Consider the following 21,720-nt stretch of genomic DNA (forward strand, 5'->3'; position numbering starts at 1 on the left):
CAATGACCGCAACTTGAACCTATCGAATCAATCCCATGTGCTATACCTCGACCTCAGAGGGCTTTTAAGCCGCGAATGATCGCTAACCAAGTGGAACGAACCTTCAAGTCGTGTAATTATGCTTCTTACGTTAGCTCATCTTGTATTGTTGTAGCTGATCAGATCGACTTACAAGACTCTGCGCTCCATCCTCTAGGATCAAAGGACGATCGTCCCAATCACGGTCCCAGGACACGTTCTCGGCACCGAACAAATGTCTGCACCACTTGAGCTTGTACTCAACCGGGTCAAGAGCTCTCCATAGGTCGCCTTGCATGGTTCGGAGCCTGCGAAACTTGTCGAACCAGCTTTGAGGGGGTTGAGGCCGTCCAGCGGGGCGACGTGGTCTATTGATGTCGTGTCGAGACAGCATGCGGCTGTCTTGTGGTGAAGCCACCGTTAAGCGTGGGCGGGAAGGGAGGCTGGTTGTATCATTTCCCTTCCAGACAGTCTGCTTTAACTCCTCCACACTCCGGTTGAAGTTTCTCAGCTGAGTCGTAACGGAGTTCACCTCGGCCACTAGATCCCGAAAAAATGTTTGTATCTGACCCATGGTGATACCATCTGACCCATCCTCTGGAACCATTCTCATGAGCGTTTCTAGATGGCCCATGCGGTAGCGGTGGTCGGCATGGGGTCCTATGCATTCTAGAAGCGCCGTAGGAGGCTGGCAGCACAGCGCACGTTGCCACTCGCCATCAGCAGCATCCGCAATCTTCTTGACCAAACATATGAGCTCTGGGTATCGTGGGAGTGTGACCTTGCTACCTTCCCACTGGAGGATCACTGTGTTATAGCAACGAAGGTCGAAGTCGAGTCGAATAAAGCTGCTCGCTGGGTCACCATCCGGCTGCCAATCTCGCGTCTGGAAAATCTCCTGGAGCATGGGGTGCCACTGCTGCCCTCCGATCGGCTCCACCACGTAGATAGCCTCCTTCTGATGGTTGCCGGATTCATAGTTGGCAGACTTCGGGAGTATGTAGCCAGGAAGCCTTAGGGTTGGAGGGTATGTGAGCGCGACTAGGAAGAGCTGCCGTTGGATTGGCAGGGAGGCTTTGATGATGTCGCGCCATTGTTTGCAGACGAGTTTGGCTGCAAGAAGGTCGACAAAGGGTAGATATCGTAGGATTTGCTCCGAAAGTTCCACAATCCGAGCGACTTTTTGAGCGGCGGATTCTTCGGGTTTGATGCTTGATTCGGGGGGTGAGAGAGGCACCATAGCCCGCTCATGTAGACTGACCTCTGTAGAAGAGTCGGTTGAAGCAGGGGGTGGTGGCTTAGAAGCCATGGCGACCTGCTCCGAGTCTGGCGGTGGTGATGAGGAAACGGAGTGGGTTTTAGATCGAGGTTGCCAGGGGTACCTCAATTAGCAGTTGCCGACGCTAGGCGTTGCTTGATTTTACAGGTGAATGGTGAGCTACTGCTGCAGCTTTGGGTAGGCTAAGTCTAACCCCATTTTCTGTAGGAAATCTGGGAGTGCACTCTTATCACGGGGTCACGTGAGTATATTCAACCATGTGTTTTCCAAATTAGCTCGATTAGGTACAGTCAAGGCCATGAAGCTGGGCACAAGGATATATCACTGCTCCGAATCCACTCTTGCGCTCTCAACACCACTATAAGGAGTGCCCCAGCTAACATGCCTCCATTTAGTCAAAAAGTAGCTTGATATCCACTGCCTTGACCTTTGCATCGTATCTACAGTTTCCAAAGCCTTTCGGGGTACCCCAAGCAATTGAAAGGAGTACCCAAACTTATGTCTTAGTACAAACTTCCAATATGCTTCCCATACTTGTGAATCAAGCCCCCAAAGACTTCATCAAGCGGTATCAAGCATTCCTTCCCTCACGACACTGACGCGTGAGGATTGAGCCCTTCCGCGCACCGAACCTTCGCTATCTGGAATGGTGGGTTACTATCCCCTTCATACGCCCTCTTCTCCCCAAAATTCGCTCAGTTTCCCCTTGGAAGCCTCAAGAAATGAGCCAAAGCTTGAAGAATGGTCGCGAATGCTCCATGCGCGGAGCCTCCCAGATCAGCGTCGCGAACATAGAGGTTGATTGGGAAGGGAGCACGAGTTGCCAGGGCTGGGATCAGGATAGCGAGGTCAATTGAACCGATGAGAGTTAGGCCGGGTGGATCTCTAGTGGGTACTGCCATGGGTGCTCCATTAGGTACTCTAATAAGTGCGTTGCTAGCGGGCTGAAGCACAACGGGTGGTGTGGAGGTCTGGACTGCTGTACTCATACTCGTGGTTGTACTCGTACTAGTACTACTAGTTTCTCCTGATGAATCTCCTTCTGATCCCTCTTCAGCTGCAGGAAGGCTCGGATATGCTACCCCGCTAAGTGGGTGCGCCTGGCGGCCTTCAACCTCTCTACCGACCCCCCGCGTAAGTGTAACTCTTCGGCGCTTTGTTAGATTCGGGCGTCTACGCATCAGCGGGCTTTGATCACTCTCATCGTCAGAAAAGTCTATGACCTGCCGCTTTCGTACCCGTTCCAGTGTCCAACTAGCGTCTTCCTCTTCTCCGAATAAGGATCCTTGCGAAGCCCTTGGTGCGGTGTTTGCTGATTCTAGTTGTGCATGGCTGGAACCCTCCGCCTCCCCCTTTGGCGACTCTACTACCTCATCGTCTGACGCGGGTTCTGGTTCGCTGCTCTCTGCTGCCAGCAATGCCTCCCAATCTTCATCGTCGATTTCATCGTCGCTATCACCATCTGGCACGGTGAAAACTGAGTCCGAGTAATCGGCCTCCTCGTCGCTTTCTTCCTTGATAGACGAGTTTTGCGATGCCATAATGTGGGGCAAAATGCGCGAGTTGGAGACGCTGGTGGGGATGGTGTGTCAAAAATACGGGTGGACGTCGTGAAGAGAAGCTAGGGGGTGCTGTAGCTGGCAGACAAGTGCGCTAACGAGACTAGTAAATCAGCACGTGGTGAATGGTGACTGCTCTACCTGCTTGAATTTTGTCTTCAGAAATGGCACGCATACACTAGAACGCGGCGAATACACTGGGCAAACTATTGATTGGTTCGCTTTTTCAGCTCTCATCCGAGCCTGAGGGTATGAATATCATTGCATATGGTCATTTTTCCAATATAGTACAGTTCGTGCAAGCCGCTTTGCATTCTATAAGATATGTAGAAAGCCGCCTGAGAAGAGTCCTCGAATATATGATCAAGTCTTGCATATCTATACCTCGCACCGGGAGGATGTCTTCATATCACTCAACGGCCTCTTCCAGCCTTTCCATCCGAACCTCCATCTACCTGTAATCCGTCAGTACCGCCATAAAAAGCGTCACGAAGACGCGCCATAGAGTGTCCGACCTCTGCCTGCCATGACCGATCGGAGAGGTACAGTGGAACTCCATCACGATCTAGCAAGTGGTAGTATAGGTAGTAAGCCAACCAAGCTATAACTCCTCCGGATATAATCCGACCGCGTGTTAGTCGGGGAAGCTGATCGCGTGCGTGAGTGATAGCCCTCGTAGCTCTCGCGTTTGCTGAAGGAATTGCCGTAGCGAAGGGTACCAAACTAACGAGATGGCTAATCAGGCTGACAGTACTGGCATCCCTGATAGTGGGCCGAGTCACAGCGTTGGTGTCCGTAGGGTCTAGTGCCCTGAGTGCCGTCGTGGGATTCGTGACTGCGTCGTCGTTCATCACTTCGTCCTCGATCAGGATGGAGTTGGCAGGAGTGTCCTAGGACACATCAGAACGTCGGGGTACAGTAGCCCTAGATGCTACGTCCCTCTTATCGGAGACTCGAGCTGCTTGGTGGGTTGTGCCTGCGATTTCCCCTGCTTCGCTTTCCTCAGATGCCTCGCTTTCGTCGAGGGAGTGAACCCCACTAGTCGTAGCGTCGTTGATGCCCGTTTCTGCTATTGTGGGCACGGGCCCGGTCGATCTGGTGTGATATCGATGTTGTGCAGGGCTTGTCAGGAGTCTCTCGTTATTGGACTTTGTAGGCTTTGGTGTTGGCATGGTACGGGCAGTTCCAGTTGCCTTTGTAGCTGGACTTGACGCAGTCGGGACTATCGTTGAAGAGACGGTTGGAGTGGGACCCTTTCGTTTCGTGGTTTTCTTTGGTGGCATCTTGGTGCAACCAACCTGGGCAGTGCTTGAAGGACTTTGCCACTTTGATGTGAGAGTGCACTTCGACGATTAGGAGGTGGTGGGGGTAAGTGTGGTTAGAAGGTGGGAGGGCCTCTGATAGGGTGGTGGGAGGTATGGGATTAGGAAAGGGAACCAGTTGCTATGTCCTCACTGGGAACTTATGGACAAGGAGTGGTGCTGGTAGAGGTGAACAGGGAGGCCGTAGATAGTGAATGATAAGTGACACTTCGTACACCCATCACATGATCTATTTATTAGCTGAATGTAAACACTGTTGGATCGAAGTGTCTACTTGGTAAATCTCTGAGGATTCTATCTTAACAGTACTGTGTTTTGTTCTAGTGGTCTTCAGACAGTGTCTGAGCAAGATTTCGAAATCTGCGGCTCCGGTTCCAGCTCCAGACGCGTATATACAAGGCCTCTTTTAGTGGCCGTATTACATTCGTTCGTTCGTTCGTCATAGTTTATGTTCCGACTTCTCGTCAAAGAAAGCAAGAGCAGCAACACAGAAAGCGTGAATTCCGGTACGCATCGTAGGTTGTATCACCGGCGCAAATCTCGCCGTATGGTTGGCGGGAATATCATCAATTCTTCCCTCCTTCAGCCTCTGATCAAACAGCCCCTCCTCTATTCCTCCCCAATGCCAAAACGCACAAGGCCGACTCTGCGAAGTTGCGAGGACCGAGAAATCCTCCGCAATAGTAGTAGTTGGTATATTTGCATCAAAGTCGCCTTGAAAATGTTCGCTGAAGCTCTTCGCCAGCGTTTTCATCATCGACTCGTCATTCACTGTGTTTGGCAGATGCCGAGTCATCTTGAAAACGGGCGCGACCGTCGAACCACTTGCTTCGCATTCGGCTTTGACGATTCGCCGGATGGAGGCTAGAAGCTTCTCGCGCGTTTCCGGTCGCACGCTGCGTATGTCGATGCCAATTTCTGCCGAGTCTGCGATGATATTCTCTGTCTGACCCGCTTGCAAGCTCCCGACGGTCAGAACGGAAACATCGCTTGGATTGATCTCTCTACTGATGATAGTCTGGAGGCGTACTACAACGTGAGCCGCCATGACAGCAGGGTCAATTGTCCGATGTGGCTGCATATGTCAGCTCTTGAATGAAATAGATAATGTGTAGAATAGTATCCACCCACCTGTGACCCATGACCACCAACCCCAAACAGTGTAATTTTCATACTGTCCGCCCCTGCCATAATCGTGCCCATCTTCGATCCTACACTGCCCGCTCTCATTGCCATTACGTGCTGGCCGAGTACAAAGTCGGGCACGGGGATCTTGTGCTTATCATATAGGCCATCATCTACCATCGCCTTCGCTCCGCTGCCACGCTCCTCCGCAGGCTGGAACAGCACAATTAACGTACCGCTCCACATTTGCTTCAGGTTGAGAAGCGTTTCAGCTGCAGCGAGGAGACATGTCATGTGCATGTCATGACCGCACGCGTGCATCACAGGCCGCATGACGCCCCCGACGTCGAGCATGGTGACTGTGCTGGAGTAGGGGAGGCCGGTTGCCTCTAGGATTGGGAGAGCGTCCATGTCGGCGCGTAGGAGGATGGTTTTCCCAGGGCCATTCTTTAGCACGCCGACAAGGCCATGACCGCCAATGTTGGTGGTGACTTCGAAATCCTGGAGACTTGATAGTTGGACTGCAATCGTTTTGGCAGTTTCAGCCTCAAGATTCGAGAGCTCGGGGTGCTCATGGAAGTGCTTATAGAGCGCCTCATATTTCTCGAAGTCTACCGGTACGGCGAGAAGCAGGTCAATCAGAGAACTGGTGACTCGACCTTTTGAATCCATAATTAAAAATCGTAATGGCGGTGTAGAGTACGCCTAGTGAAAGGATTTATTAAAACAAGGCAAATTTGGGGCTTTCTGTGAACTGAGATCTTTACCGAGTTCTACGACTTAAGATCCTAGGTGGGTTTTCATAAGGTAGCTGGCAGTACGATACAATTCGAGGGTTGCGACTATGCACGTTATCCGCTCTCGGGCATATTAGCGGCCCGGCTGACTAATGCCCGAAATGTCTACCATACCCCCTTCAAATTATATAGAATTTCTCTCAATACACATAATAGCTTGTTCCACCTACATCTTGCTCGTTGGCCCGTTTCTGTATACTGCCGCTCACCGTTACCGGCAAACCCGTCGTTGAATACCCCTCAGTGGATAGCTTAAAACGCGTTAATGGGTCATTCTGCCAGCTAAACCTTTAGCATCGAACGATGGACTACCGAAATCCACTTGTCGGCATCTGCTTCTGGTTGCGACAAAAGCTCTCTCCTACTTGGCGGAAGTCATCAATCTGACGCTCTTAGGCACGTGACTTTCGGAGGTTTTACGGTCACGTCTGGGACTACCCCCATAGTACGTATGTGCTCTGCTTCTCGAATCGAACGCGATGAAGAATTTGACTCAACAGTACTCTGGCTCGCAGACCGTATTCTGCGACTAGCGAACTTGAACAGATGTTTTGACTCATTGTGTAGATTGGTTTTGTGAATTCTAATGTGGTAAAGACACTACATTTATGGGTGCCATGGGTGGCTGACCTCTCTCCGCGGCTACAAACTCTCTATATACGAGTCGAAGAAGGAAGCTTTCCAGATTCATAGCAATACTTCTCTACCAACCATGGCGAAAGATCTCATCGAGAAGGCCTCCAATAGTAAAACCAACCATTTCAATGATGATTCTTCGCAGTGGGTCTACTTGTATACCATTATGCTCAAGTAGAAAGAACATCCAGCCCAAGATAGCGGGAGTGACGATCATGCTACGAGGGAGCCGACTTCGTGGCTTTAACTAAGAACAGGGATAATGTTACGTCGTCATTCACCGAACAAAAGAGCAAAAGGTCAAAACCAATATTTCGCAAAAGAGCTTGATCGAGAGTCGAACATTGCCCCCATTCCCGGACTGCCTCCGCTGCTGGGACGGAGGACTATAATGGGGTTCTTTGGTATTGCGGCGGGTGAGGACAGGACCCACCTGCACCGCGCCCAGTAATGGGAGCAATGTTACAGCCTGGGGAATACAGCGGATGAGGACAGGACCCATCTGCACTGCGCCCAGGGACCCGAGAATGAAGGGCAATGAAAAATTAATCAAACTATATACCTTAAGCAATGCTAAGCAGTGTTGTGATGTTACATCCACTATCTCGGCCTTTTAACCACGTGCACCATAATTCAGTCCCTTTGCCACTCTTATAGCGAAAGTCCACTGCCTGGAAAATGCCTTCGATCGACAAGAAACAGTCCGTATGCTTTACACGTGATGTAATGATCCTTAATATGTCGACGGGTAGAGTTGGGAGCCACGGTGTAATCAATCTAGAAGATACGGCGCACATATAGACGCCGCCTTCAATACTAATCATTTTTGTATTGGTATTAAGATGGCGTTGGAGTAATTCTTATGAATCTGGTCCTTTAAGAGACATTTTGAACATATTGATCAGGCGTACCGGATCGCAATGTATCTCCAATACATTCTAAAAGTGGATGGAACGTAGAAAATTAGAGAAGTTGTCCAATACACTGCATAGATGCTACCGCGACGTAGTACTAGAGGGCCTAACAACATTCTTATATTTATGTAGTTTGATGCTGGGGTTTCTGCATTGCTTTGGTGGTTGAGAAGGCAATCTTCGTTCGAAGTCGTTCGAAGGAGAGAAACATCGACATGCGATTCAAGCTCCATTGTATTATATTATGTACGAGGGCTGCAAACTTGTTTTTAGATTCGGAGTCGAAAGTACTCGACATTCTTGACTGAAAAGATACTTTTGACCTCTCGCTACTTTAAATTGGTTGTGTGGCTTGGTCAGTATGGCTTTCTTGTTGGAACCCACAAGCCGCAACCATGGATGAAAAGACTGACCCAGACTTCAGCTTGTGGGCCAGCCAGTCTAATTCCATGCATTTTTCTCACCCTCCATTTTGTTTCCGCCACCTGTCATTTTAAACACACTTCAACTACACTTGCCAATTCCCCGAGGGAGAACTACGAGCACATTGTCGCAACCTTCGTAGTCCTAACTCGTTGAAGTTATACACTACCATCCTTACCGAGATACTGCCCGTTTAAGCTTTCTCACACATTACCGCAATTCATACACCTACTACCTCGACCGCTATTGAAGTGGCCACTCGAACATACACTTCAGCACTTCAAGGCTTTCCAGAGCACTCCGAGCTAGCGCTAGCACCATGGATGCGCACCTAACACAAAAACTCGCCGCTCTTCACAATGCAACCGAGAGCCACCTTCTCCAACTACCCAATGAAGTTCTTTGTATGATCGGCAGCCACCTTTCGCCGGTATCTTCGCTCGCAGTCGGACAGACATCCAAGAAGCTACGATATGCTATTCCTTTTGTTTTCTTCCCCTTGAACGAATTCGACCCAGAGACCTCGAGATTGGAGAAAAGGAACCTTTCGTCAGTACCGGGTAGCCCGGAATCTCTATCTTCGCGTCGTATCTGGTGTAGTGCGTGCGGAAGTCGACACTCAGCCAATGTGTTCTCGCCACAGCAACGAGCATCTGACCCACTTAAGCGTCGCTGTCTTGGGATGGAGAAGGAGTTCTACGCGTGTGCACACTTGAGCTTTACACACGCTGAGCTAGACGCAGCCATCCCTCGCGGATATAATGGCCTATTCTGTCTACATACCGATCACGTCGTCCCGCATTGGCCGAAACAGTGCTATCCAGAAGTCGAACGGTACATCAGAATGGGTCATCCTGATAACTTTGAAGTAGAGAGATACTGTCACCGCTGGTGGCTTCCAATCATGCAGCATCCTCTCTCTACTACCGTCCCTGAGTTCATACCAAGACTCAAAGCAGCCTTGAGTACACTGGACGTGCCGCTATGCTCGCATTCACGTCTTAGCGACGATTATATCGTACAGCAGGTGCAGGCAATCCTAGAGAGGAATTGTTATGAGCACGACAGACCCTGGAACTCGCTTGCGGAGGCCTGGTCTACTTGTAGGCCGCCACATCCCTCCACGCATGGTATTAGTATGTCTAGTTGTCCGGGCTACTACAGTGGTTCCCACAGTTGCTGGAAGACAACAATTCCTGTCCGTTGCAAGGCCGTCAATTGCGGTTGCTATTTTCATATACATAGGACTTACTTTCCCACCACGAACCACAAAGATGTTTTTCTGGAGGTCAGACAGGATTTTAAAAGCTCGGCGCCAGCAGAGAGGGCATGGTTGGGACTCGTTTGCACCGAAGCTGAATGGTCTGGCATGGACTAATATCGAAGACACTCATTTACACACAAATTCTAGAGAGACATCATTAGTGCCACCCCTAGAAAACCTTCCGAATTGATCACTCGATACCTGACAACAATTTGCTTGACACTTGGCCTGCTGTGACCCGCCACAAATGCCCGTACACCATTCTGCCACCGCCTGTGGCGTCCCATGGTATTTACAGCCTCTCGATTTAGACGGAAGTCCCACGGTTTTAACAGCTAAAAATCTCAAACAAACCTCCCTAAGCAGCGACAGAGAAGTGTACATAGATCAGAAGTGTAACCCGCAAAATATTGTCAAGAATTACAAGGGGTGGCAGAATAGTGTCCCAATATCTAGAACCATGTACTGTAAACTGCAATCGTAGCTCGTTACCGACGCCTCAATTTCTTCACTTCTATCGCGGCTTCATCAATTTAAAATACCATGATCAACCTGCATCAAATCAATTTGATATCCATCAACCGACCTCCTGCTCTAATAACCACCTTCCACCGTTGACTACCCAGATCAGCGTCCCTCTTCCCTCCCACACCTTCTCTCGCACCCCTCTCGCAACCCCTGGCAAAAGGCATCCCACAGCCTATTGGAAGCATGTTCAACCTCCGCCAGCCATTCTCTATCACTTCGATATAGAAGCACGCCATCACGATCTGTCAAGTGGAAGTAGAGCCAGAGAATCATTGCCGGAGTGAAGACCAGGAGGAAAGGTCTTCGCTGGATAAAGATAATGATGTATCTGAGGAGCCGGAAGGCGGCGCGGAAGAAGTTTCCCATGGCGTTGTAGCGGCCGAGGAAGTATGCAATCGTAAGGAATAGGATGCAGGTGGCGAGGTATTGGTGAGGTTCGGTGAAAGAGGATGTAGATGGCTCGGTAGACGTTGCTGTAGAGTTGGCGGAGGTCGGCATGGTGACTAATTCGGATTTCACTCCTTGTCGGAGAAGGGCTGGTTATGGTACTGACTTTTGGCTTCGTTGGCGGCCATTTGGTAGCTCAAAAATGTCCTATCTCGAAAGCAAGAAGGTCCTGGGTGTGTGTCTCGTTTCTTGAGTATGCCTTCCAGAACACGTTGAGTAGTTACTAGTGAAAATGTACAAAGTCAAGATGGAGCGAAAAATTGGGGTAGGCGAAGATGAGAAGTTGCGTTTATTTAATTAAGCAGATTCACATACTAGAAAGCGGTGGAAAAGGTGAGTTTGCGAATCTTAGTGTGTACTTCTTTTACTCATTGCAATCAAACAAACTCACAGGCCACGTGTGCATCATATCAATGAATACTATTGAGGTTTGTCACAAACCCGTCTGAAAGAATGCTTTCATCTGGATAAGCAGAATGTTCCACATGCTCTAAACAGCCCGCTCATGGAACCCAGACTCAACACCAAGTCATCCTCGCTACCAGGCTCGAAAGTCGGAGAGGTCCCACGCACTCCGACAGTTCCCCCTAGAATGACGAAGGTCTCCATCAAATTTGCAGAGATGGAACTCCACTCACTACCAGAGCCACGCCTTCGGGTACTTGACTAGTTGTCCAGGAATGCTTGGATATTGCTGTCAAAAAGTGAGAATCCCACAGACCAAGCACCATTCCATCGCCCGCTATAGGGCTTCTGTGACATCATATGGCTCCCATCAGACATCACAACTCACACAATCGTCTAAGAGAACCAGCTCCACGAGCTCCCTTTCGCCGTATTCTTGTTAGGTTGCATTTTCGGAGAGAATTGATCGTGGCCAGGGCTAAACACTTTGCAAGAACCGCTGTAGTAAGCGCAGCCAAGTTCCAGGAGGGAATCTCCTAAAACTCTCAGGACGCGTTGTGGGAATCGGAAACCAAGCATGTTCAGAAAAGTGAACCAGGGCCAGACGATGGCCCATGTCCCAACCCAGAGTATGAAGAGGAAAGCCAAGAAGCACAGAACCAGAGCGATTGGGACGAGGGGGTTCTGGGGAGCTTCGTAGAAAGCTTTGCAGAGTCCCTGGTAAAGAGAGGTTGTTAGGCTGGCAGGGCGGACGGTTGAGGGTAGAATGCCGTTGGTCATGACATTCGAGTTGGCAATGGGGACGGGGACTACGGCTCCGCTTAGAGCACCGCTCGGTGGAGCATTCAGGTTCGCAACGGCGACTGGGACTACGGCTCCGGATAGGGTACGGCTCGATTGGGTGTTCGCAATGGGACTGTTAAGGTGCTGCATTTCGGAGTTCGCGCGCTCTGCAATCTGGCGGACTCGCTTTGGGTCTGAGAAGATATCACAGTCAGTTAAATTGCCAGTGCTACTAAGAGTACAAGGTTTTACGATACCGGGACTAGGCCATGTAGTCTGGATAGCCCGACGTCTACTGTCGAAGCTAGACGGGCTTTCAGGATTGATCTCGCTCGAAGCCTCAGAGGACTCTAAGGCGGTAGCATGAGAACCCCCGGGTGCTGTGGAGGTGAAGGAAGAATCATTGGCCCGATCTCTAGCAGTATGTGCTGCTCCAAATCGGACGATGCGCTTGTCTTGGCTATCCACAGGCGTATGAAGACCTTCGGGGCTTGATGTGTCGGACGATCCGATGCCGGGCGACTGATTCTCGGCGGAAGGAGAGAAGATGGTCCCCTTGCGAAGGCGACCCGGACCACGTCTCGTCGCAGGTGTGGGAGATTCCCCATCTACTGGAGACGGAGTGACTAGCAGCTTACGGGCCGACATTGTGGCAGGGCTGCTCGTGGCGGTCGAGCGAGCTTCTTTCTTGGTCATGTTTGGCATACTCTCAGTGATCTGGGCAGATGATGGGGTGGATGTGTTAGGTAGGAGGTTCGGTAGCCTGGTGGTGAGGTTGCAGGTGTGTGATGTTGTTGATGGAGGGAACGTAGTTGAAAAAAATTAGAGCGGCTCAAATGCGCACCTAAACAGCCTGCCGACCCTTTTGATGGTGAATGACTGCGTCGGGAGTTCCCACGGCATCTTCTTTTAAGACACCCCTGCTAGATTGATACAGTACCAAGACATACGTTTGGGCACCTCTTGCAACTGCCTGAGGTATCCCGATGAGCTTCAAAAACTCTAAATATGATGTAAAGGCCAACGTAGTGGAACTTAGACGACCTTTTGATGAAACTGATACCTGCTAGCTGGGGTATCCCTTTACAGTAATGCCAAGCGAGCAAGAGCGAAGCCGGAGCAGCGATATATCCCTGTGCCCAAACTTGTGACCTAGTACTGTATCATTGAGTTAAACTGGTGGCGCTCCCAATGAATCAATCCATTTTACTTAGAGAAAATTGTATTGGGCATTTGAAGTCAGAACAAAGCGGAAGGACATCCATGTTGATGGTCTTCGTGAGCTTACAAACTTGCTACAATTTATGAAAAGCTTAAGCTCAAATGGCATGCCTAAGCGTAGCTCTAAGCAGACTAGAAGCGATTTGAAAGTGGGATCACATAATTATTGAGCATATTCTACACACTTTGAAAGAACCACGAAACCAGTAGATACTGCTGTTCGGTGTCGCGTTAAAGCATGCTTACCAATGAGAAGCTTCTTCGTTCATTGTCGCCAATCGACAATGCTGATGAGGCGATGGTGGAAGAAAGGATAAAGGGAACAGGATTGAGGTTGAAAGAGGGTTTGAAGGGCATTCCGAACAAACTCCGGCCCGAGCCTTCTCAACTCCACTTTTCCCCCAATCGTAGACCATAAACCATCATCGTTCCATCTACATACCTTTCGCAACTACTGATACATCGTGAGCATAGAAGAAGCTACTACTTGAGGTAGGCCTCAACGACGCCATAGTTTGATCCTGTGGCCGTATACACCTTCTTTAGGTTGAACCCCGCGTCATCGAGGATCTTCGTCCAGTCGCCCTTGGTTCTCTCCCTTCCATTAAGAGTCATCATGGTCATATCATACCAAACAGCTTCTATGTCAGCTTTTTCTTCCGGGAGACACATCTCGGCAATCAGCAGCCTTGACTTTCCAGGCTCCATGGCGTCTGCGACGACCTTCAGAATACGGACACAATCCTCATCCGACCAGTCGTGCAGACAACGACGGATGTAGTATATGAGAGCTCCTGCCCATCGATAGCTTATTAGTAAGCTAATCACTAGAGGTCTCGCGTACGAACGTACCTTTCACTGGCTGCGGCGTGAAGAAGTCGTACTTCATCTTCTCCACACCAAGCAAGGGTTCGCTGATATCATCAATGACAGCAGACCGATCTTGCAAGATAACTCGTCCTTTGATGGGTCCGCACAACTCTTTGATGCGGAAGGTGGTATGGCCTTTTCCTCCTCCAACGTCCACTACCAGCGGCGTATCGTCCTGGGTCTCGAACTTGCCAAGCTCCGCCTCGAAGGGGAAGATAGCCACCGTCGGCATGGCTGCCTGAGTCTGTGACTGCATGGCAAAATTGAATGTCTGGGCCCGATCTGGATACTGATCGATGTGCTCCCACATCGACTTCCCGCCCGTTTGGTGCGCGAACGTGTAGGGATTGTGGGTCTCCGACTCTGGGTTCTTCCAGCCATCCTCTTTCAGGAACTCACACATTCTCGCCATTGGAGGCCAATACTCGTCTAGCCTATAGTTACCAGTCAGCTTACCGAAGATCTGGGTTGTGGTGATGCAAAATCCCTCAAGTTGGCCACTCACATCAGCTTCACCAGCCCGCGTAATGCAGGAACGATGTACATCTGAGAGTAGGGCGTATGAGCGTAACTCTCCGGGCCAACTTCAGCAATTGGCCCCTTCACGGTAGCCATTCTCATGAGCCGGACTACACAGATCGTCAATCTTTACCTAATCTGAAGAAAGCATCGTCATCGACTTACTGAGGAGTGGCTTGTCGACTCCTAGGCTACCTGCTAGGTCGGTTGCTGTGATGCTCGAACCGTCCAGAGGAAGCTTATCGAAGACATCCATCTCGAGGAGTGTCCGGCAAGCGGCAGTATGCGACATCTAGTGTATCCATTTATCAGTACCCGGTCGGTTCATTGGTGAAATTATAATGACTCGGCAGCTTGTGGATTTATTACGTTCTCGAAATGCTCGAAGAGCGTATCAACGGGCCCTCGAATAGCTGCCAATAGCTTCCAAGTATCCATGACCAGAGCATTTCGTGCCTCAGAAACCTCGCCGACCTCCTCGATTCCATCTTTGCCCGTGTTCTTCGTTGAGATACCCCTGTACGAATCTGCGAGGGAGCTAACCCCCTCCAACGCTGTTTGGATGGCCGCATTCTGCGCGGCGACGGCTTCGGCAGTGTTCATGTTTGCTTTCTGGGGGTCGACTGATCGAAATTGATTGATTGTGTGAGCGTCGACCAGCTCCTTGGGATTCCAAGCAACAAGTCACACGGCGGCAAGTGGGGGAGGGAAGGTGAACGGCCTGTGTTGTACTTGACCCTTTGCAAGGTTCCGGCGCTAGGATTAATTATAGTGCTGTACTCCGGCACCGTGGAGCTGGCCAAGGTGCAGGTCGCCCAATCGAGCCCAGTCACTTCACCTGTCCCGAGCGCAAGCTCACCCGCTTTTCTCGGAGGCGATCTTCACGCCAAAACTCTACCCGAACTGCTGAAACGGCCGCTATCATTCTTCCCGGTAACTTTGCAAGGGCGGGGCGTCGTTCCTGGGAACTTCCCCCACGACATTCTTCTGAGTATCACATCTCTGACGGCCTTAAGCTCACACACACAGCCAATGCCTGGGCCCAGTAGAGGATGCGCAACGACCGGCTTCAACCGCTATCATGGTACAAGACTGTGTTTGTCGTTACACCGGAGGTCACTCGTGTATCCTTCGGGTTTGATACGATCATGTTGCACCGCGATGAAATCTGGATTCCCAGCGATTGAGACGACCCGTCCTCTCCTTTTCGGATCGGGCACAGGCCGCAGATCAGGCAGTAGGACGAAGAAACTCGGAAGTCAATGTTGTAGCATCTACTACCCAATAATAGACCCAGTCTGGCTCGTACAGGAAGCGTATCTCTCACCGCCAGATATCAACCCACGATCGACCCCGTCCACGGGTCCCTTGTTGCTCTAAGTATCAACGGGCTGTGAGGCTGCGGGCCGTCCCGTGGCGGAGAACCTCTATCGCTATACAAAGGTATCCTGTATATAAGAAGCCTTCACGATCCCTTGAAGTTGCCTTCCGACCATCTCAGAGCCTCGAATCTTCCTTGCGGCCCTTAAGTACGACTAGACTGTCGCACTTCGGGAAGTGAGGACTTGAGTCTCTAACCCCATTTCGCAAACCCCGGCTGTTACCGAACGATATCCACCAATCCTCTGGCGCCCCGCACAAGCAGGGAGTGGATCTGCATTCTAGTCGACAGAATGCATCGGCTCGCGGCAGTGGCCTCAAACACCAAAACCCATCGCACCTTGTACTGACGCGGCACCCTTGCGATTTGTACCTCTACTTGTTGAATCTGTACGCTGTCTTACTACGATGTTGCGCTACACTACCATGAGCATAAGGTGCCGAAGTTGTCTCGTCTGACTCTCCCCTTCTCCGTTCCTGCTGGTTTCCATCTACTCATGCCATCTTCTTGAAGCCACTCAGCCGCTTGACTGTGCTCCTTGGAGTGCTCTTTGCGATGGCGGTCGATATTTCGCATCTGCCGGCGACCACGCCTCCGTCGGGCGTGAAGGCCAATTTCGATCACCCCGATTCAATCGCATATCAAGTGATCGCTCTCAGCCTCCCGTTCACGTGTACAGCAACTGTAGTTGTTCTCTTGCGAATGTACACTCGGATACTGATTGTGCGCTCGCCTGGACTCGATGATCGTAAGGACTTTTGCTGCTGAGGTTCACGGCTTTCCCACTGATTCTCGTCTAGTTACGATCGTGATTGGACTGGTACCACCACCGCACTCTGGCATCCTCAGGCCACATAGATTGACGACTTTTAATAGCTGATATCATGGATCTTCTGCGCTCTTGGGATTGCGAGTAGGCACTACCTGCCAGTCCTTAGCCAGCAACATCCCACTAATCCTGATCGTAGACATTCCATACGGCTACGGGATCCACCTATGGGACCTCTACATCCCCAAAATCAAACACTTCCTCATCGTACGGCCACTCCTAACTCCCACACATAGCCACTAACACCCCCAGATCGACCTCCTCGGCCAAGACTTCTACTTCGTGGGCACCTGCTTCGTCAAAGTCTCCATCCTCCTCTTCTACCTGCGCCTCAACCCAGACAAGACCTTCCGCCGCGTCGCCTTCGCCATCATGACCTTCGACGTAGTGTACTCCTTCGTCAGCATCGTCGTCGCGACATTCGGCTGCACGCCGATCGCCGGCGGCTGGGACTTGCTGATCAAAAGCTCGTGCGTGAACAAGAAGGCGTATTATTATGTCGCGGCGGTGTGTAATATCGTCACGGATTTCGCGACGCTGGGGCTGCCGGTGCGGATGTGTTTGAGGCTGAATGTGAGTAGGAGGCAGAGGTGGTTGTTGTTGGGGTTGTTTGGGGTGGGGTCGTTGTCAGTATCATTACACCTGCTTCAACACCTCGCCTATTAGACTGACTCTTTAAGTGCCTGCATCATCTCCATCGTCCGCCTCGTAACAATGCTCCCCTCCCTCCACAGCATCGATTTCACGCGTTACAAGGTCCAAGTCGCTGGATGGGCGTACGTACTCCTTCTCATACTGCCCACTCGATTCCCCCTCCTTACATTCCTCATGCTCACCCCATCCACAGCGAAGTGGAAATAAACACCGGCATAATCTGCGCCTGCCTACCCACGCTAAAACCCCTCCTAAACACCGTCTTCCCAACGCACTTCGCGCCCTCCTCCAATCGCACTCCCGCCTCCTCTTCGCCGTCCTCGAACCCCTCAAAACGCTCCCGGGACAAGCAGGTCGAGAACTTCTCGCTGTTCTCGCTGCGATCGCTGAACGCGGGGGCGCATCAGCGGCTGGATGGGGAGGGAGAGGTAGAGGGCAGAGGGGCTGTGGCAGGGGTTGATGGGGAAGAAGGGGAGTTTGGGAGAGTGCCGAGTTATGTAGGGTGGGGACGGCAGACGGGGAGGAGGGTGCGGGTGCGGGGGCAGCAGGCGTGGGGGCAGGAGAGGGAGAAGAGAGGTGTAAAACGGAAGGCGCGGAAGAGGACCGATAGAGAGACAGGACAGGGGCAGGGCGAGGGAGATGCGCAGTGGAGCGATAGCGTACAAAGGATCCTGAGAGGGGGCGGGGTGGCGAAGACGACGGAGTATGCGATTGAGATTGGGGAGGCTGGAGAGGGAGGGAAGAAGTAAGGATATGAGAAGTAGGAGGAAGGGGGAGAGGTGGATGTGAAAGTAGATATACCCTAGATAGAATATGAGTTAGAAGCATGCATATCTTCTGCGAATCAGTTTGAGAAATATGCATTAGGCGTGATGCTTTATCTTCTACCTCATTCATCCTTCTCCCCTTTCCCAAACCACCTAGCTTTGAGCTTATCGAGCCTAGTCCTCAACGCGCCTGTCAATCCGCCGGGCTGCCATCCCTCGATCTCATCTACAGCTACAAAGCGCCGCACAAGTAAATTAAAGATGTTCCCAAATCCGAGCGCCATGACGGTACTGGTGAGAATGATGACATTGTAAGGCATACTAAAGTCGGGTGTGGGAAGTGGGAGGAGCAGCGACGTGGTTCGTAAGAACACAGGCGGCGCGTTGGGATTCCCATCGGATGGTAACAGACGGATGACAGCTGGAGCGACGTCGAATCCGCGGTTGGCGTCTGGCGGGTACTCGGTGTAGCGTAGGATTGCCTTCTCGAAGTCGTACGTTAAGATAAGTGATGAGTGCGCGGGGATCTCGAGGAGGAGCTCGAGGTGGGTACCACGGTGGCGGTCGACGGCGGGGCGGTAATATGTCTCTTTGATAGGGTTAGTAGACGCGGGGGCGCCAGGGATAGAGGCGCGTAATGTGTGCAGATAGGGCTTCATGAACCAAGGAAGTGATTCGAGGTAGATGAGTGAAACGGGATAGTCTGAGGGGTTGGTGATGACAGCCTGTACACTGCCCCGTTCTTGACCATGACCGTTAATGGAGCGAGCAGCGGTAAGGGGTGGTTGGGGGAGGAGTAGAGGGGTTGGAAGAGTTTGTTCGGGGAGGGATATATCGAAGTCATCGCGGCCTAAAATTGGGTGGTCAGTCATTGTATACAATTTATGCGTGAAAGGCCACTTACTTGGAAGTTTGTAGCATCTTAATAGCCCCTCGCCTCTCGGTACTTCGGTGTATCCGCCATTAGTCTTGATGTCCACATTGCGCTCTGCGGGGACATTAAGGCACACTGTCTCAGCATTTTCACCTTCTTCACCTGTAATAGGGCAGGCTCCTTTAATGGGCCTTCCAAATATTTCAGAGAGGCTCCAAGATGGTTCTGATGTTTTAACCAGTGGAAAACAGCTATCCTGCGAGTTGTAGGATTTCGAGGTATCGCATTCGATATCCTCAATTGGAAGAGGGCGAGGGATTGGATTATCTAGACATGATTAGCACGAGTCTCGATGCGTGTAAGGGGACACGAAGTACCTCGTGGTCGTTTCGACCTGTCCAAATCCAGAACCATGTCCACAGTCTGCTCCATCTCGATAACGCAGTCCGAACCATCATTGTTGCAGACTGGCCTCACATCAATTGACATAGTCTGCCACGACGCATCAAACAGCTTGTGTCCATCCAGGAGGCTTGATATCCCAGCTTTTCCTTTGCATGGGAGTAGCTTGAGGAAAGGCGTCAAGTTCTCCGTACACACGACTTCGTGCGGTAGCGTCCCGTGAAGTAAGTGAAGATTCGGCGAGGACATATTGGGGTGGTTTCCTTCAGGCTTAAAGGTCATTACTGGCCGTATAGTCTTCGTAGAATCGATAAAGTTGAGAGAGGCGCAAAATAAGCCCGAGAGTGCATTCGTGAGGGTCAGCCATCTCGCAAAGGCACTATAATCTCTTAGCTAGGTCCAATTGAATTTAGAGTACGAAATCGTACTTTGCCTCACTCTCTGCATCTACCCAAGCCCATAATTCGACTCCTGTGCCTCCTTCTCTAGCTCCATCCCACGGTCTTGCTCCCCAGCTCTCCGCATCCCACCGCCCTAGACTAAACCGCAAATGGAGCTCCTTTGTGTTTGCATGTTGTAATATCTGGCCTAGTGACCGGGGGAAATATCTGAAATTCTGGCGCTCGAAAGAGCTTGAGGATTCATTACTGCGGAAGTTGAAGGACGCGAGGAGGGCGTTTTGAGGGAGAGGTCGGAGAAGAAGGCGTTCGTGGTAGTCGGAACCAGCTCGAACAAACGATGTTAAAAGACAGAGAGAGACAGCAAGAAGAGAAGAAAGCATGGCAGCCTTTCAGCCAAGGCAACGTTCACGATAGTTTCATGGTGTTGAGGCGGCGGGTGCGGAGGACGGGAGAAGCCGCCGATCGCGCCAAGACTTGTCAATTTGCCATCAATCTCCAACTCCAACCTCCACACCTCAACCTCCCATATCTCCTCTGATTTGACGTCGCAGAAGCTCACTCATCATGGCGGCTGAACAGAGGAAGCTGCTCGGTATGCCTTTTGGCCCCCAAATATACAAAACACCGCTAACAGCTCCCAGAGCAGCTCATGGGCGACACCCTCTTGCTGGGCCCCGGCACACGCGCACCCCAAATCTCTATCACCGACCCCAAAGTCTGCCCCTCCTATCTCGCAGGCACCTGTCCGCACGACCTCTTCACAAATACGAAACAGGACTTCGGTCTCTGCCCCAAAATCCACAACGAGGGCCTGAAGACCGAGTACGAGGCTGCCTCCGACGAGCAGAAGCGCCAATGGGGCTTCGATTTCGACTACATGAGGGACATGCAGAAGTACGTGGATGAGTGCAATAGGCGCATTGATTCGGCGCAGAGAAGGCTGGAGAAGACGCCGGATGAGATTCGGCAGACAAATGCGCTGGTATGTGCCTCCCTATGCTATCCTCCTGGCGCATTGCTAACGTGGACATGTCAATAGCTCAAACAAATCAACGACCTCTCCAAGACAATCCAAAACGGCCTCCTCGAAGTCGCTATCCTAGGTGAAGAGGGCCAAGTCAACACCGCCGTCACCGAGTTCTTCAAGATCAGGCAGGCGAAGCAAACTAAAGAGGATCGCGAAAAGGAGCTAAAAGCGCTCTCGGATACCTCTGGTCCGTCTGGTCACCAGAAACTCCAGGTATGCGATGTCTGCGGCGCATACCTCAGCAGACTCGACAATGACAGGCGGCTGGCGGATCATTTCTACGGAAAGATGCATCTAGGGTACGCGCAGATGCGGAAGACGTACGAGCAACTGCGGAAGGAGCTGAAGGGACGGCAGCCTCCGCATCGGCCACCTCCAGAAGACGCGGCTCCGCCTAGAGGAGGAGGAGGCTACGATGAGGGTGGCTTTGGCGAACGGGGTGGGTACGGTGGGAGAGGGTTCCGCGGTGGAGGTGGCTTTGGTGGTCGCGGGGGGTTTAGAGGTAGGGGAAGCTTTGGTGGTGGGCAGCGGTGGTAAAGAGCTCTGGATTCCACACCTTTGCATATGAGCGTGGCGTTTCAATGGGTTGGGGTTCAAAAATTGATTGGCAGGGGCCGGAGTCTGCGTAGGTTCTTTAGAAACTCTTTCTAAGCTCTCAAGATCAACCGTAATGTTTCATTAGATCACTATTTCCGCTTGCAAATCTGCTATCTCCGAGCAGTCTCTATGCATATGTATTCCTCCTTAGCATCTGGCGATGGGTAAACCTTCTACATGCTTCACCAATCAAGCTTTCAGCTGAGAACTTCATAGTAGCATCGCTGGGCTCTACAGAGATCTGTAGCCCAACTGCCACCAGGCATTGCTACACCTCACGAGTGGGCGTCAGACTTGTGCTCGCTGCTACCAAGTCACGAGCATGCTTACCAATTAATCACGTGATTTGCTCTAAGCTCTCAGGCTATAGTATAAAGGCGAAGCTTTGGTCAGTGATTCAGAGTCGGGCATGGTGATTACAGTGGAGAACGGTAGCAAAATTTAGTGCCACTCACGTAATGGCCAGTGAGACTGGTGGAGGAGCTTATAGATCAAACCAGATCTGACCGGTTTCCATGTCCAACAACTTTTGCATGGGATCTCGCAATGTGGTCCAGTCAACTCGAAGGACGGTAAAAATGATGGCGGCACTGTGTGGTGGTGCGCTGGCGCCGGTAAAATGATCATCTTCTATCTTCCATGCTACTGTTCTTCAGATATGAATACAGTTGAGTGTCA

General features: G+C 51.2%; 10 protein-coding genes across 10 annotated transcripts; 2 read left to right on the forward strand and 8 right to left on the reverse strand.

Annotated features, from left to right (window-relative positions):
• Positions 1 to 53: 53 nt before the first annotated feature.
• BDZ99DRAFT_482879 (uncharacterized protein) lies at positions 54 to 1,327 on the reverse strand (the record flags this gene model as incomplete). Its single annotated transcript, XM_033722533.1, has 2 exons — positions 54 to 101; positions 173 to 1,327. 2 exons carry the CDS (start codon positions 1,325 to 1,327, stop codon positions 54 to 56), a joined length of 1,203 nt encoding a protein of 400 aa, XP_033569425.1.
• Positions 1,328 to 1,992: 665 nt separating this feature from the next.
• BDZ99DRAFT_482880 (uncharacterized protein) lies at positions 1,993 to 2,838 on the reverse strand (the record flags this gene model as incomplete). The annotated part of the gene is made up of 1 exon (XM_033722534.1): positions 1,993 to 2,838. The coding sequence occupies one exon, from the start codon at positions 2,836 to 2,838 to the stop codon at positions 1,993 to 1,995; it is 846 nt and encodes a 281-aa protein (XP_033569426.1).
• A 431-nt stretch (positions 2,839 to 3,269) lies between these two features.
• On the reverse strand, positions 3,270 to 4,139 carry BDZ99DRAFT_482881 (uncharacterized protein; the record flags this gene model as incomplete). Its single annotated transcript, XM_033722535.1, has 2 exons — positions 3,270 to 3,746; positions 3,792 to 4,139. 2 exons carry the CDS (start codon positions 4,137 to 4,139, stop codon positions 3,270 to 3,272), a joined length of 825 nt encoding a protein of 274 aa, XP_033569427.1.
• Positions 4,140 to 4,417: 278 nt separating this feature from the next.
• BDZ99DRAFT_204097 (amidohydrolase) lies at positions 4,418 to 6,095 on the reverse strand. The gene is made up of 3 exons (XM_033713280.1): positions 6,071 to 6,095; positions 5,310 to 6,008; positions 4,418 to 5,253 (listed from the first exon to the last, which is right to left on the reverse strand). The coding sequence occupies exons 2-3, from the start codon at positions 5,973 to 5,975 to the stop codon at positions 4,618 to 4,620; spliced, it is 1,302 nt and encodes a 433-aa protein (XP_033569428.1). The 5' UTR covers positions 5,976 to 6,008; positions 6,071 to 6,095; the 3' UTR covers positions 4,418 to 4,617.
• A 3,869-nt stretch (positions 6,096 to 9,964) lies between these two features.
• Positions 9,965 to 10,363, reverse strand: BDZ99DRAFT_527493 (uncharacterized protein; the record flags this gene model as incomplete). Its single annotated transcript, XM_033726267.1, has 1 exon — positions 9,965 to 10,363. One exon carries the CDS (start codon positions 10,361 to 10,363, stop codon positions 9,965 to 9,967), a length of 399 nt encoding a protein of 132 aa, XP_033569429.1.
• Positions 10,364 to 10,712: 349 nt separating this feature from the next.
• On the reverse strand, positions 10,713 to 12,196 carry BDZ99DRAFT_576839 (uncharacterized protein; the record flags this gene model as incomplete). The annotated part of the gene is made up of 2 exons (XM_033728614.1): positions 10,713 to 11,694; positions 11,758 to 12,196. 2 exons carry the CDS (start codon positions 12,194 to 12,196, stop codon positions 11,114 to 11,116), a joined length of 1,020 nt encoding a protein of 339 aa, XP_033569430.1. The 3' UTR covers positions 10,713 to 11,113.
• Positions 12,197 to 13,155: 959 nt separating this feature from the next.
• On the reverse strand, positions 13,156 to 14,569 carry BDZ99DRAFT_428552 (O-methyltransferase). The gene is made up of 5 exons (XM_033717192.1): positions 14,480 to 14,569; positions 14,276 to 14,402; positions 14,097 to 14,220; positions 13,574 to 14,025; positions 13,156 to 13,515 (listed from the first exon to the last, which is right to left on the reverse strand). The coding sequence occupies exons 1-5, from the start codon at positions 14,546 to 14,548 to the stop codon at positions 13,205 to 13,207; spliced, it is 1,083 nt and encodes a 360-aa protein (XP_033569431.1). The 5' UTR covers positions 14,549 to 14,569; the 3' UTR covers positions 13,156 to 13,204.
• Positions 14,570 to 16,052: 1,483 nt separating this feature from the next.
• BDZ99DRAFT_337144 (uncharacterized protein) lies at positions 16,053 to 17,255 on the forward strand (the record flags this gene model as incomplete). The annotated part of the gene is made up of 5 exons (XM_033714310.1): positions 16,053 to 16,239; positions 16,406 to 16,527; positions 16,573 to 16,946; positions 17,001 to 17,096; positions 17,168 to 17,255. Coding segments are annotated over 5 exons (867 nt in total), but the record flags the coding sequence as incomplete, so codon positions are not given.
• A 608-nt stretch (positions 17,256 to 17,863) lies between these two features.
• Positions 17,864 to 19,828, reverse strand: BDZ99DRAFT_576842 (GPI transamidase-like protein component Gpi16; the record flags this gene model as incomplete). Its single annotated transcript, XM_033728615.1, has 4 exons — positions 19,446 to 19,828; positions 18,993 to 19,396; positions 18,646 to 18,942; positions 17,864 to 18,591 (listed from the first exon to the last, which is right to left on the reverse strand). Exons 1-4 carry the CDS (start codon positions 19,796 to 19,798, stop codon positions 17,864 to 17,866), a joined length of 1,782 nt encoding a protein of 593 aa, XP_033569433.1. The 5' UTR covers positions 19,799 to 19,828.
• Positions 19,829 to 19,982: 154 nt separating this feature from the next.
• BDZ99DRAFT_401659 (LUC7-domain-containing protein) lies at positions 19,983 to 20,982 on the forward strand (the record flags this gene model as incomplete). Its single annotated transcript, XM_033716242.1, has 3 exons — positions 19,983 to 20,010; positions 20,060 to 20,400; positions 20,458 to 20,982. 3 exons carry the CDS (start codon positions 19,983 to 19,985, stop codon positions 20,980 to 20,982), a joined length of 894 nt encoding a protein of 297 aa, XP_033569434.1.
• Between the last annotated feature and the right edge of the window lie 738 nt (positions 20,983 to 21,720).

The sequence above is a fragment of the Mytilinidion resinicola genome, assembly GCF_010093595.1.
Source record: "Mytilinidion resinicola strain CBS 304.34 unplaced genomic scaffold BDZ99scaffold_32, whole genome shotgun sequence".
NCBI classification, from domain to species: Eukaryota; Fungi; Ascomycota; class Dothideomycetes; order Mytilinidiales; family Mytilinidiaceae; genus Mytilinidion; species Mytilinidion resinicola.